General features: G+C 54.2%; 6 protein-coding genes across 6 annotated transcripts; 4 read left to right on the forward strand and 2 right to left on the reverse strand.

Moving 5' to 3' along the window:
- Positions 1-51: 51 nt before the first annotated feature.
- On the forward strand, positions 52-5,224 carry PHYSODRAFT_467180 (hypothetical protein; the record flags this gene model as incomplete). The annotated part of the gene is made up of 11 exons (XM_009517535.1): positions 52-143; positions 214-305; positions 369-769; positions 847-1,028; positions 1,081-1,704; positions 1,786-2,026; positions 2,095-4,191; positions 4,264-4,545; positions 4,618-4,774; positions 4,828-4,913; positions 4,979-5,224. The coding sequence occupies 11 exons, from the start codon at positions 52-54 to the stop codon at positions 5,222-5,224; spliced, it is 4,500 nt and encodes a 1,499-aa protein (XP_009515830.1).
- A 388-nt stretch (positions 5,225-5,612) lies between these two features.
- On the forward strand, positions 5,613-7,470 carry PHYSODRAFT_469060 (hypothetical protein; the record flags this gene model as incomplete). Its single annotated transcript, XM_009517536.1, has 7 exons — positions 5,613-5,663; positions 5,736-5,918; positions 5,983-6,193; positions 6,257-6,503; positions 6,576-6,870; positions 6,940-7,201; positions 7,361-7,470. 7 exons carry the CDS (start codon positions 5,613-5,615, stop codon positions 7,468-7,470), a joined length of 1,359 nt encoding a protein of 452 aa, XP_009515831.1.
- Positions 7,471-7,564: 94 nt separating this feature from the next.
- On the reverse strand, positions 7,565-9,163 carry PHYSODRAFT_473223 (hypothetical protein; the record flags this gene model as incomplete). Its single annotated transcript, XM_009517537.1, has 2 exons — positions 7,565-7,678; positions 7,748-9,163. 2 exons carry the CDS (start codon positions 9,161-9,163, stop codon positions 7,565-7,567), a joined length of 1,530 nt encoding a protein of 509 aa, XP_009515832.1.
- A 138-nt stretch (positions 9,164-9,301) lies between these two features.
- PHYSODRAFT_468328 (hypothetical protein) lies at positions 9,302-9,727 on the forward strand (the record flags this gene model as incomplete). The annotated part of the gene is made up of 1 exon (XM_009517538.1): positions 9,302-9,727. The coding sequence occupies one exon, from the start codon at positions 9,302-9,304 to the stop codon at positions 9,725-9,727; it is 426 nt and encodes a 141-aa protein (XP_009515833.1).
- A 63-nt stretch (positions 9,728-9,790) lies between these two features.
- Positions 9,791-10,483, reverse strand: PHYSODRAFT_552294 (hypothetical protein; the record flags this gene model as incomplete). The annotated part of the gene is made up of 1 exon (XM_009517539.1): positions 9,791-10,483. The coding sequence occupies one exon, from the start codon at positions 10,481-10,483 to the stop codon at positions 9,818-9,820; it is 666 nt and encodes a 221-aa protein (XP_009515834.1). The 3' UTR covers positions 9,791-9,817.
- A 1,729-nt stretch (positions 10,484-12,212) lies between these two features.
- PHYSODRAFT_260433 (hypothetical protein) lies at positions 12,213-13,625 on the forward strand (the record flags this gene model as incomplete). Its single annotated transcript, XM_009517540.1, has 4 exons — positions 12,213-12,238; positions 12,281-13,240; positions 13,326-13,431; positions 13,503-13,625. The coding sequence occupies 4 exons, from the start codon at positions 12,213-12,215 to the stop codon at positions 13,623-13,625; spliced, it is 1,215 nt and encodes a 404-aa protein (XP_009515835.1).
- Between the last annotated feature and the right edge of the window lie 8 nt (positions 13,626-13,633).

Here is a 13,633-nt window from a genome sequence, read left to right on the forward strand (position 1 = left end):
GTTAATTCGGCCGACAGAGTTTTCACCGTCCTGTTCGCGATTGAGTGCACTATGAAGATCGTCGCCATGGGATTGTTTGGCGAACAAGGCGCGTATTTAATGGATCCGTGGAACTGGATGGACTTTATAGTAGTATTTATTGGGTACGTCTACTCTAGAAGTTATGGTTGAAACGCGTACTAAACGTCTGCCTTGTGTGTTGGTTCCTAACAGTATTTTAGCCGTTATCCCGGGTATTCCAAATGTTTCGATGCTTCGGATATTTCGCGTATTGCGCCCATTACGGAGCTTGAACGCTGTTGCCGGTAAGAAATTCTTGCCAATGTTCCATATATAAGGAAATTTAACGCAGGTTATGTGTTCCAAAGGCATGAAAAAGCTTGTTTCTGCCCTGCTCAAATCTATTCCCGAGCTGCTCACTGTCGTAGCATTTCTCAGTTTCCTATTTTTCTTGTACGGAGTGATTGGAGTGCAGTTATGGAGTGGCGTGCTACATCCCCGGTGTCGACTTACGCCGTATCCTTTGCGTTTGGACCCTGAAGTTACGTTCACTCAATTCGACGATTACAAAACTATGGCACTCGCAAACTACTCGCTCTTTCCGTGTGTGGATGATAACAACACCCAAATTCCTATCAACGGGTCTTGGTCTCACGATACGTCTCCTTGGAAAACCCCGCGGGTCTGCTTTTGGCCTGTTGCTGAGGAATCTCCAGCTCGGACATGTGCTCTCAGCAGCGTTCAGTCTCGCTTGTGCCCAGATGGGCAGGTAGGTGTTTTTACTGCACTGGATGGCCCTGTTCAAAACTGAAACTTTCAAACTTACTTTTACTCGTGCTGCATCAGACATGCGGATCCGACTACGACGCTTATGGGAATTTTCGATTTACCCACCCAGACCGCTCCATCGTTCGCCGCATTCTTGAAAGCTCGACCTACAGCGCGGATCTCAACTGGGGGTTCCTGCACTTTGATAATATTGGGTCAGCATCCTTGGCTATTTTCCAGTGCATTACGCGCGAAGGCTGGTACGTTCTGATGGCTTATGCTCACATGGATTGGTTACTAACATTATTTCAGGAGTGACATCATGTACATGCTCCAGGACGCAGGATACGGAACGGTTGCTGTTGTTTATTTCGTATCTTTCATTATACTCGGCTCGTTTTTCATGCTGAACTTGACGCTGGCCGTCATTTGGGATAACTTCTCGGAAGCGTCTTATATCGAAGCAGAGGAGAGAAAGGCACAGAAGAAAGCGAAGGCCGCCTTACTTGCATTACGAGCAGCGAAAGTTGCCAGCAATCGGATTGCAACGTCACGCATGCAGATACTTTCGGGTGTGATCGTGAATCATTGGCTGTTCAATGTCCTTCAGACGATTTTGATTTTGCTCAACACCATCATTTTGTCCCTGGATCAGTACCCTATCGACCAGAAACTCAACGAGACAGTGGAGAAGATTAACTTTGCTCTTACGTTGGCCTTCATCATTGAGGCATTACTCAAAGTCTCTGGACTTGGCTGGAAAGGCTGGGTGGCAGATCGGTACAACCTGTTCGACGCGATGGTTATCGTAGTTAGCGCCACGGAGATGATACTTTCCCCGCCTACGTTTATCCATCAACAAAGTACAACGTCCAAGACAGCGTCGTTCTCAGGCCTACGATCTTTCCGACTTTTCGCACTATTCAAACTCGCACGGTAAGTGCTGTATATCATGAAAAAGTTAGAAGTTTACCAGAATCTTCACTAATGTCATTTCGTGTTTTTTTATTTTACTAGATCGTGGCCTTCGCTACAGAAACTTTTGACAACGATGATTAGTACTCTTCACGAAGTTGGCAACTTCTGCGTGTTATTCTTGCTTTTCTTGTATATCTACGCATTGATAGGGATGCAAACGTTCGCGAACCGGTTTCGATTCGACGAGTACGGCTTCCCCGTAGATCGGAATCACGAGGCTGCTTACGTGCCAAGGGCCAATTTCGATACGATGCTCTGGTCTGTGGTCACTGTGTTTCAGGTGCGTATTGCTGAGCAAATGGTCGCCTTGTTTTCGAACACAAATACTAATACCACGATAAACTTTAGATCCTTACAGGTGAAAATTGGAACGTGGTAATGCTGGATGGTTGGCGCTCGTCTGGCTGGTCTTCCGTGCTATATTTCGTCTCACTGGTTGTGCTGGGAAACTTTATCGTGTTGAACCTTTTCCTTGCTATTTTACTCGGGAATTTTGATGAATCGAATGATGAAGAACGAGACGCCGAGCGCGAAGCATTGAAACGTCGATCACGAGTAGCCCCAGCAACGCAATCCTCTCGACGTGACGTGTCTTCTCTGCGCGAGATTGATTATCGCTCCAGCAACGAAGAGAGTCGAAGTAGAACGCGAAGTCGAAGCAACCTTACAGCAACTCGGAGTCGGCGAGAGGCGGTCTCACCCACGTCAAATATCTTCAATGACCACGGAGCAACAGCCTCGGGCCATCGAAGCTCCTCTTTTCTCAAGAACCGACTGGGTGTACATCGGTCACTTTTCATCCTTGCACTGGACAATCCCATTCGCAAGGCAGCGAATGGACTCCTTCTGCATCCACAGTTTGATAATTTATCGTTGGCGTTGATCGTCATCAGCACGGTTCAGCTTGCCATCGACAACCCGCTCAACTCGCCTGATAGTTTGCTGGCAACTGTCCTCTCTTGGTTCGATTCGGTTTTGACGGTATTATTCATGATTGAAGTTGTGATCAAGATCATCGCGTACGGGTTCATCCTCCACAAAGGAGCTTATCTTCGCAACAGTTGGAACATTATGGACTTTGCCATCACTGCCGTCGCGGCGTTCTTCATGTTTCAAGGGAGCTCCCAATTCAAATTCGTGAAAACTCTTCGAGCATTTCGTGCACTGCGTCCACTTCGAATGATCAACCGGAACCCTGGACTCAAGCTGGTGGTGAGCTCGCTGATTGCTTCCATCCCTCAGATCGTCAACGTCATCATGGTCTGCTTGCTGGTGTTCCTAATTTTCAGCATCTTAGCTGTCAGTAACCTCAAGGGGACGTTTTACAGCTGCCAAGGCGACGTATTTGATGCCTTAACCACCGCCCAGCAAGAGTTTATCGTCTCGCCACGAGCCTGGACCAATCTGACGATCGCAGAACAGAATTGGTTCGACAACTCTCCGGCTGAAATCGTTCAAAGGGTATTCTCTAGTGGCGAGCGCCTGACATCGCGTGACATGTGCCAGCTCCTCGGAGCAACCTGGACCAAGACGATCCCGCAGAACTTTGACAACGTGATCCACGGGATCCAAACCTTCTTTGAGATGACTACAACCGAAGGCTGGGTGACGATCATGCTCACCAGTGTGGACGCGACTCAAATCGACATGCAGCCGATCCCGAATCACCACGAACGCTGGAGTTTTTTCTTCATCTCGTTTATATTAGTGGGAACATTCTTCGTCATGCAGCTTTTTGTGGGTGTTGTGATCGAGAACTTTAACAAAATGAAGGAAAAACTCGATGGGACCTACTTGCTCTCACATATTCAGCGCGAGTGGCTGAATATTAACGAAGCGATGCTAAACCTGCGACCTGTTCGAAGGCTGAAAGCGCCACTCAATTTGACACGGCGTACATTGTTTCGCATCGCGCTTAGCCCAACTCTTGAGCTCATGATCACGGGCTGTGTCCTATTAAACACAGCTTTCATGGCAATGGACTATTTCGGCGAAGAAGATCTGTACGAGGCCGGGTTAAATTACCTCAATTACTTTTTTTCAGCCGTTTTTGCTCTTGAGGCTGTGTTAAAGATCATCGGATTGGGCAAGTACTATTGGAAAGACCGCTGGAATGTTTTCGACTTCATTGTCGTACTTGGCGCTCTCTTTGGCGTAATTTACCAAATGTTCGGGGGAAGTTCGGTTGGTGCTGCTGCGTCGACCGTGCGAAGTTTCCGAGTTGGGCGTTTATTTCGGCTGGTGCATTCGGCGCCTTCATTGCGACAATTGTTCAACACATTGTTGATAACCCTGCCATCGCTCGCCAATATCGGTGGACTCCTCTTTCTCGTGTTTTTCATTTACGCTGCTATGGGGGTGCAACTTTTTGCAAAAGTCAAGTTTGGAGAGCTGATAACCCCAACGGCAAACTTCCAATCGCTGCTAAAGGCGATGATCACACTGGTACTAGTTGAATTGTCATTCATAAGCTTAGCTGCACACCTACCAACTTTAACTAACTCTTCTGTGCCGTAGGTTCGCTGCGCTACTGGTGAAAGGTGGAATGATATGATGTACGAGCTTGCAAACCAAGAGGACTGCATATCTGATCCACCCTACGATCCAAATTCATGTGGAATCAGCAGCGATGCCGACTGTATCCCGCTAAATGGGTGTGGCTCGCCTGTGGCCTTCGTTTATCTGTACAGCTTTACGCTGCTGGTGACATTCATCCTCCTCAACATCTTCATCGCAGTGATTTTGGAGGGGTTCGCAAAAGAAAAGGACCGCGAAGACGGTGTGCTACTACCACAACACGTATGCTTTTGATTTATGCTCTCTCAGCAAATTGATGTCTGAATCTAACGACACTGATCGTGTTTTATGTAGTACGAAGCCTTTGTCAACAACTGGTCGAAGTTGGATCCTGAGGCGACGGGGTTTCTGGAATGGCACGTGTTGCCTTATTTTCTTACTACGTTAGAGCCTCCAATGGGGCTTGGCACAATGCTTCGACCAACGTCAAACGAAATCCAGGATTTTGTTGGTAAGATCAGACTTGAGTAGTTTTCTGAGCATGAGCTAACCAATTATTTGCAGCGTATCTGGATGTGCCTATCTATCGCGGCAACAAGGTGTTTTTCAACGATGTCACCCGGCGAATAGGCAAGTTTGTCATTGACGAGGTGGGTACCCTACTGTGATATTTTTTATTCGTATGCTCACACTGAAAGACTATTATCATGTGTAGCTTAGCGGCCGGCAACTGGAAGCTTTACCCAGGTCGCTCAACCTGGAGAAGCGGTGGCGGAAGTACTTGACTTCTCGGAATATTCGCAAGAGCGACTTCTCCGTTTACAGACTGAACCAGTTCACGGCTGCCGTTCTCATCCATCGCTCCGTCAACGCGCTCGTTTTCCGCGAAGAGCTTAATGCAGGTGTCCAGCTCTTTGAAAAGCGATCAAAGCCGCGCGTGTCGCCCGTCACAGCGCTGTAGTGCAGTTAGAGAACTACGGAAATAAAGCCCAAATTAGCATCAAAACGGACAGGTGGCGTGGTTACCGCCCTCATTCATCAAGCAGCAGACAGTATAGATGAACCGAGGGATGAATACAAGTACGCGGTTAAAGCCCGTGTCGGAGCGATCAGTGCGTACCAGCAGCAATTTCGGCCCTGTTGATAGTACGAAAGAGAGCGGTGTTCGTCGCCAAAGCTTGACCCATGAGGACCAAGACGAGCACGAAGTTCCCGACCCGACCAAACTTATACACGACGACAAGAGGGGGTGGTCCTACTTCATGCAGCGCAACTCCGTACTTCGAACGTATCAAAAACGACTGGTTTTCAACAACGACATCAAGGTGGCTGCGCTGGAATTCGCCATCATGTTTCTTTCCGTGGCGCAACTGCATTGGTCTTACCGATCTCCACACTGGGTAAGCTCATACTTTCCAAATAGATGGAGCTGCTACAGTAAACATCTAACCTTTGCACCAAATTATCCATAGCGTGAAAAGCGTGCGTGTGAGAGCCGCCCCGGGTGCATCGATACACTTGGCGATGGCTCATTCGTAAGTGCAAACGTGATCCGGGTTATCATCTCAGTGTTAGCGTTGGCTCGGCTGGCCATCCGCTTCAACCAGCTTTGGAAAACCAAGTGCCACCACAGACCTACGATCCGAAGTAAATTGGTGCGATACGAATGCTTCATTTAGACTGTTGGTTTGGGAGAGGCTGACCGTTTTGTGGGCACAGGAGTTCCTTCCCGCCTATGCATTAGAGCTCGCGTTTACCGCAATTTTTCCGTTTCCTGGTCTCGAGACCTTCTTCTCGAATGACCGTGGAGATACGTTCGTTCTGCTGAGCGTGGCGGTGTTCTTTCGCCCAACTAGTTGGGGGCAATGGCTATACTATCCGTATCCCATCCGTCAGAAAGAGAAAGTGGCAAGCTTCAGCGGAAACTTGGGTAAGTTTAAACTTGAGTTTACACTTGTGTAGTAATTGCTAACGAATGTCGACTACTGCACAGAATTCAGCTACCGCCAGTTCGTGATCAAGAAAGTGTTAGACGACAACCCCCTCAACAAGCTGTTGACCTTCTACGCACTACTTGGCGCGACGGTCGCTTACGTACTGCACGTCATGGAGACTATCAAGGGCGAGTGCTGGTGGCAGAGCGACGACGCTGAGGTTGTGCGCAGTGAAGACGCAATTTGCTATGAGTTATATTCGTCTGATTCGCTCTGGATGGTTTTTATGACGTTTCTCTCGATCGGGTACGTGGTTCCTGTTTACCTAAAGTCTCTTTCGCTGATTTCAACTCATTTGTTTGCTGTTGTTCTCTTTAGCTACGGAGATGTTTCTCCCAAAACTGGAAGAGGTCGAGCTATAATTGCTTTAACTGCGTGCCTGGCAGTGATGCTGGATGCCATGTTCTTCTCTATCATCATTAAAAAGTTCACCTTCTCCACTATGGAGGCGCGCGTGCATGCGTTCCTTTACCGGATGGAGCTCTATGGCAAGAAGGATATCAGTGCTGTCATGGCGGTGCAGGCCACCTTCCGGTACAACAAATCGTACAAACACTCGCTTATTTGGCACCAAGAACGAGGATCCAATGTCTTCTACAGGCCGCTGTCAGACGTACGTATATTTTACTCAACAGCTAGAAAATCAAATCGCCTGCTAACGGCGTTTGATGTGTTTCTCCAGCGTCTACCCAACGAGGTGAAGAAGAAACTGTACGCCTCGCGCTTCCAGAAGAGTCTCAAACAGATCATGAAGTACAACACGGACGGTGACCCGCTCAATGCGTTCTCCAAGCACGTTGAGGTCATCACTGCGGCTCTTGGCGCTACGTTCGTCGACATGATTCAACTCAAGAAAATGTACTACCGCAAGATCCGCATGCTCGAGCAGCGACGACAGCAAGTGAATCGTCGGTCCTCCAGCTTTCGCATTTCTTCAAGCGGACGTCCATTGTTTGGGCTTGGTTCCACCGGAACTGCGAGGCCGCATCCGGTGGTTCGCCCCCAATTGGTGAGTCGAAAGTCGGACTCCACCTCGGTGGGTCTGAAGCCCAGTGTTCCGAACGCTGTTGCTCAGGAAACTCCAATCTCTAGACCGATGGAAGGAACTGATGCGTGGGGCGAAGAAATGTTGCGCAAGGCCGAGGCTGCGATGGTGCATCTCAAGAAAATTGAGAACAACGTAAAGGGCATGTGCCGGACCCGTCCGTGGTAACATAATCGATGAAATCAATGCATATTCATTACTTTGTTGTGGATAACTTTGCGATAGGACATCAGGTCTCTTTGCCGTTGAAGTATGCACTTGTTCATCTCCAGCTCTCAGCTAGAAGTTGCTCAAAGTGAGCGTCGTGGGCTACGACCATGGAAATGTCCGAGTACACCTCGATAAAGTCGCGGAGCGATACCTCAGCATTCGCATTCTGAGCAAGGAGATACATCAAGGTCAGCGAGTAGCACTACACCCGGAGAATAACACTATACACACGAACCTGGTTGGGCCAGAGGTTGCGATACGCTGCAGCGGCATCGCTTGGCGATAGTTGCTGTGCGCCGACTCGCGCGTCGATGGACGGGTCGTAGGCTGCACATAGCGCTCCAAGTGTAAGTTTTCCGTCCGGTGCTTGCTGCTGCAGTCGGTTATAAGCTGCTTCGATCAGCGCACGACGGTTCTCCGGGACTGGAACCCGCAGCGCCTTGAGAACGTCCGCTAACGGGAAGAAGCCGGCTTTGCGCTTGTCGAAGCTGTCGAAGAGCAAGTCGAGATGCTCGTCGCGCAGAGGAAGACTGCTGTACTGCTGACGGATCACCCACTTGGCCTCTTCGTGGCTTAGATGGCCCGATCCTTTGCTGTCAGCGCGAGTGAGAGCAGCGAGGAACCCCCGGAACGTGTACAAGCTGTCTGCTGCAAGACAGCGTTGGAGCACATCGATCACGGACGCGGCACTGGCAATCTGTGGCAACGTGCGGTCGTCTTGGGCTTCGTGGGCCGATTGAGCAAGCAAGAACGTCCAAGTGTTGGATGAAAGGTTGGGGAAGCCTTCAGTGTCTGGCGTCCGTGTGCCCTCGATCTCGGCTGCAAGGTGGTGCCGCTTGCCAGCTCCTCTAGCAGCGTGAGTGCAGACCTCGAGCTCCACACCAAAATCCGTGGGCTGCTTCGCGCCGCTCTGAGTCAGTAGAGCTTGCCCCGTCATCTTGTGCACAACTGCAATGCGGTCGCCGGCCACCACTGGCTGGCCTGCAGCGAGCAGCTTCTCGGTTCCAGCTAGATCGGCCTTGACGCACGTCCAGAGAGCACCACTGTCGGCCTCAGCACTCAGCCACACGCGCTGCTTGTACGTGATGGGACTCATGGACTGTTCCGTCTTCAAGCCTGACTTGAGGAAGAGAGGAGGTTTGAGCAGCACGCTCTTGTCGTCCGCGATTAGAGCCTCGTTGCACATGATCAGGAACGGCTCGTCGTAGCGCAATGGTTCACCGGGGGCATCAAATTTGAAGCCGTCACCTCGAGCCACCGCTGTCTTCCAGGCTTGCGGCGATATGATGCGGAACGTGTTGCGTGACACGGAAGCACTGGAAGAGATGGCGGTGACGAGGTACTCCTCTGACCCGATCGATGGGGTCTCCTCGAAGATGTTGCACGCCAGCAGCGCGTCCGACTCAAGGTGGCCAAGCGCAACGGCCTGGTTGAAGTGAATGCGTCCGTCGGGCTCGAACGAGCGAGGCGCCTTCTGGTTCAGAAACGCCGCCTTGAGCGTGTGCGTCGCCAGCAACGAGCCCTGAGCCTTGCGCAGTGTGAACTCCTTCATCCTCGCCTCCTCCAGCATCAGGTCCTCATTCCAATTGCCGATGCGCGTGCTAGGCGCGTACCGTCCAGCACCGACGAGTTGCTGCGGCGTGAACTGCATGGCGATCACAGAACCCCCGCAGAATGAAAATGGCAATGCCCTCACGCCGTCGAGGGCCGTTGGTTACCAGTCCAGCAGTCGTTGAGTGACTCTCCACCTCGCACGAAACGAAGCTCCAACGACGACTTCTTGCCAACTATGCGTGTCACCGGGATATCCGCCGTCTTGTGGATCTTGGTCGCTTTCGTCGCGCTGTCCACGAGGCCACTGCGAGCTGCTTCGAGCACGTCGACCTCCACCACCACGGCATCGACCATGACGTATCCTAGCTTGGTCGAGTGCGTGTGCAACACAACGCTCGCGTCGTCCGCAGTGGTGACAACGTCGACGACCTCTTCCTCCAGCCAGACGCAGAAGTTCGTGCTGCCTAGCTGCTTGGACGACGTATTCGCCGAGACGGGAATCCGCTGGTACTTGAACGGTCCGCTGCTGGCTGGAGTCACGTACTGGCGAGACGGATCGCCGAAAGACTACGCGTCCGGTCGGGCTGCACAACGCCTCATCAATCTCGGATACCGCTGCTCTCGAGTACAGCTCTACGACTCCACCGACCCGTACTACTGAGCTCGAGTGCCATGCAGGAACTAGGGAACGAATGGAGAGGGGAGGCGCACAACGCGTAGCAATAAACAAAAATCAAGCTTACTGGCGTAGTTACAGGTGCTTCTTCTTGTACTTGATGAAGCGCAGCAGGTTCAGGCGGGTCTCCTTCACGTGGGCCACGAGAGCGCGGTCTAGCTGCTTCTGCTCTGCCTTCAACTTGGCCTTCAGTGCGCTGGACGTGCGCTCTAGTGCGGAGAGGAAGTTGAGCGCGCAGAACGTGTTGTCGAACTCCTCGTCATCGTACACGTCAAAGATGGCGTTCAAAGTCTCAGCCACGACCTCCAGGCTCGAGTCATCCAGCCGAGACACCAGAGCTCGGCCCACAGCCTCCTTCTCAGCCGCACTGGAGCAGCGCTTGCCCACGCAGCCGATCATGCCGATAGCGTTCAGGCGAGATTCAGGAGAACGTCCCTGGGCAGCGCAGTTGAGGATGAGCTGGGCGTCCTCGGCGCTAACAGCCAGCTGACGGTTCTCAGCGGTGCTGCGACGCAGAGCAGACAGCATGGCGGCAGTCACAGCGACCTCGATGTCGTTCGCAGCGCTGCTCTCGAGCGAAAAGTCGGTCGGGGCGGCAGAAGCAGCCTCAACTTCACGGTTCAGGTTTCCGTACAGCGCGCTCAGGTTGCGGAAAATCTGGGGCACCACCTCTTCACCCAGCACCTCCCACGACACACTGAGCAAGAGGTTGTTGATGGCATTGCAGACGCGGATACGCATCTTCTCGAAGTCCTTGCCTGTTAAAAAGACGACAAAAACACAGGTTAGCAAGCTCAAGAACTAAACCTGCACTGACGAATACACAGAGACTTACCAATCGACTTCGTCGGGAGCTGCGGGATCGACACGAGTCCCTGCAGAATCGTCACGCAGAGCGGGAACACGCGGCTCGTCTCGAGCGACTTCGAGACGGGGCTGCCGTTGGCGCTGATGGCCGCGTCAGTGTCCATGTGCGACGCCGCGTACTCCTCCATGGCGTCCTCGTCATCACTAGCCCACTCCTCTTCGTCGTCGTTGTCGTCCCCACTCGCAGCGAGCTGAGCAACCAGCTCCAGCGACAACGTGAGCGTGTGCACACTGTCGCGCCAGGTGCGCACCTTGAGCTGCGCGGCCGTGATCTTCTGTTCCTCCTCGGCCGTCAACGTGTCGTCGTCCACGTTGTCGTCTCCCAGCAGCGTCTTCTGCGAGAGCTCATAGTTGTCGGATGCCTGCTGCGCCATCTGCACCACGTTCACGGCATCGTACGCCAGCGCCGCCTCCAGCACGGGCACCATGCGGGCCACGTTGTCCTCCACCTGCATAATAGCCTGCAGGTTCATGGCGATTCCGACCGCCTCCAGTCGAACCTGCAGCGACAGCTGATCCGCCGGGGCCTGAATAATCGCGCCGATGGTCTGCTGGTAAGCCGCGTTAGCGCCAATGAGCTCGTTCAGCTGTGCATTACCCTCCGAGATCAGCAGCAGCAGCTTCAACGTCTCCAGGTGCAGCGCCGCGTGGGCGCGGGCCTGCGCCGCGATCTTGAAGATGGGCGGCAGCAGCTCCCCCTGCGTCAGCTCGTTGATGGCGGCCTGGCAGCTCTCGCACAGGTTGCTGAGCAGCGCCACGGCCTGCTCCAGCAGCTGCACGGCGCGCAGGTCGCCGCTGCCGGCGAGCGCGTTGTCCGTGGCGTTCTCCGTGATGACCTTGACGAGCGGCGTGACCACGTTCTGCGTCGTCATGAGCTCGCACAGCTCCAGGCCGCCGGTCACGCTAATGTTGCGCAGCGCGCCCAGCGCGTGCTGGCGCACCATGGGCAGCGGGTCCACGACGCGCGGGATGAGCTTCTTGAGCAGGCCGGCGTCCACCATGCGCTGCAGCTTGCGGCGGCTCTTGGCCTCGGCCTCGTCGCTGCTCTCCACGTCGCCGAACATGGTGGCGATGGCCACGCACGTGGCCTCGCGCACGGCGCCCTGCAGGTCCACGAGGCCCTTGAACAGCTGCGCCTCGTCGGCCGCCATGACGCTGAAGTCCATGGCCTGCAGCTCCTCGATCTCGGCCGTGGACGGGCCCCCCGTGGGCGGCGCGCGCTTCTTGTGGCTGATGGTGCGGAGCTTCTTGGCCTTACCCATGGGAGACGGACGACGACTAGCGACAGACAGCGACGGACTTGGTCCTGCAACAGGAAGAGGAATGGCCGAATGGCTACGCACCGCTTGGTGGCCAGCCAACCAACGGGGCTTTTGCTTGTCAACCGTTAAATTGTGTAGTCCACACGATATTATGTGTGTGTGGTAGACACCAACTAGCAATGTACTCAAAAATTGGGTACTTTACCACGGATACAGTACCCAAAAAAGTGCTTCAAGGATGGTGGATCGCCAATCGATAGGACGCCACAGTGTGGACGAAGGTGCATCTTATCAAGTGGCTCGCGTCCGGTCGCCCCATTTCGCATTCGCCTCCGACAACAATGCTGCCGACCCGCGCCCTCCGCCTGTCCTCCTCCTGCTCTCTGCGCCGCTGCGCCTCGACGTCCAGCCGCAACAGCTTCGTGGACCGCCTGCGCGTCGAGCTGGCCGAGATCGAGGCCGCCGGCACGTACAAGCGCGAGCGCGTGATCGCGTCCCCGCAGGGCGCCGAGATCTCGGTGGGCGGCGACGCCGTGCTCAACTTCTGCGCCAACAACTACCTGGGCCTGAGCAACCACCCGGCGGTGGAGCAGGCGGCCGCCGACACGCTCAAGGAGCGCGGCTTCGGGCTCAGCTCCGTGCGCTTCATCTGCGGCACGCAGGACATCCACAAGCAGCTGGAGTCCGCCATCTCGGCCTTCCACGGCACGGAGGACACGATCCTGTACCCGTCGTGCTTCGACGCCAACGCCGGACTCTTCGAGGCCGTGCTCAACAAGGACGACGCCATCCTCACGGACGAGCTCAACCACGCCAGCATCATCGACGGCATCCGGCTCTGCAAGGCCGAGCGCCACCGCTTCAAGCACATGGACATGGCCGACCTCGAGCAGAAGCTCAAGGACACGCAGCACTGCCGCACGCGGCTCATCGCCACGGACGGCGTCTTCAGCATGGACGGCGACGTGGCCCCGCTGCAGGAGATCGTGGCGCTGGCCGAGAAGTACGACGCCCAGCTCTTCATCGACGAGTGCCACGCGACCGGCTTCTTCGGACCCACGGGACGCGGCAGCGACGAGTACTGCGGCATCAGCGGCAAGGTGGACGTCATCAACTCGACGCTGGGCAAGGCTCTGGGCGGCAGCACGGGCGGATACACCACCGGCCGCAAGGAGGTCGTGGACCTGCTGCGTCAGCGTTCGCGCCCGTACCTCTTCTCCAACTCGCTGGGCCCGTCGGTGGTCGGAGCCTCGCTCAAGGTCTTCGAGATGCTCACGGAGTCGTCCGAGTTCGTCGACAAGATCCGTGCCAACACACACCACTTCCGCGACCGCATGACTGCTGCCGGCTTCACGCTCAAGGGATCTCGGTGCGTTTGCTCGTGATGTGGAGGTGCTTGGTTGGTCGCGAAAATGTTTTACTGACAGGATGTTATCGTGTATTTTACTCTACAGCGACCACCCGATCGCCCCTGTGATGCTTGGCGATGCCCGTCTTGCCTCCGAGCTGGCTGACGACATGCTCAAGCGCGGCATTTACGTTATCGGCTTCAGCTACCCGGTCTGAAAACTTGCGCGAAATTTACAGTCTGTAGCGTCGTATTTCTAACGTGTCGTGCTTGCTTCTTGCAGGTCGTGCCCAAGGGCCAGGCGCGTATCCGTGTCCAGCTTTCGGCTGCTCACAGCATTGAGGACGTCGACAAGGCCGTGGACGCTTTCATCGAGTGCGGCAAGGCGCGTGGTGTCATCAACTAGAGTGCTCG

The sequence above is a fragment of the Phytophthora sojae genome, assembly GCF_000149755.1.
Source record: "Phytophthora sojae unplaced genomic scaffold PHYSOscaffold_1, whole genome shotgun sequence".
NCBI classification, from domain to species: domain Eukaryota; phylum Oomycota; class Peronosporomycetes; order Peronosporales; family Peronosporaceae; genus Phytophthora; species Phytophthora sojae.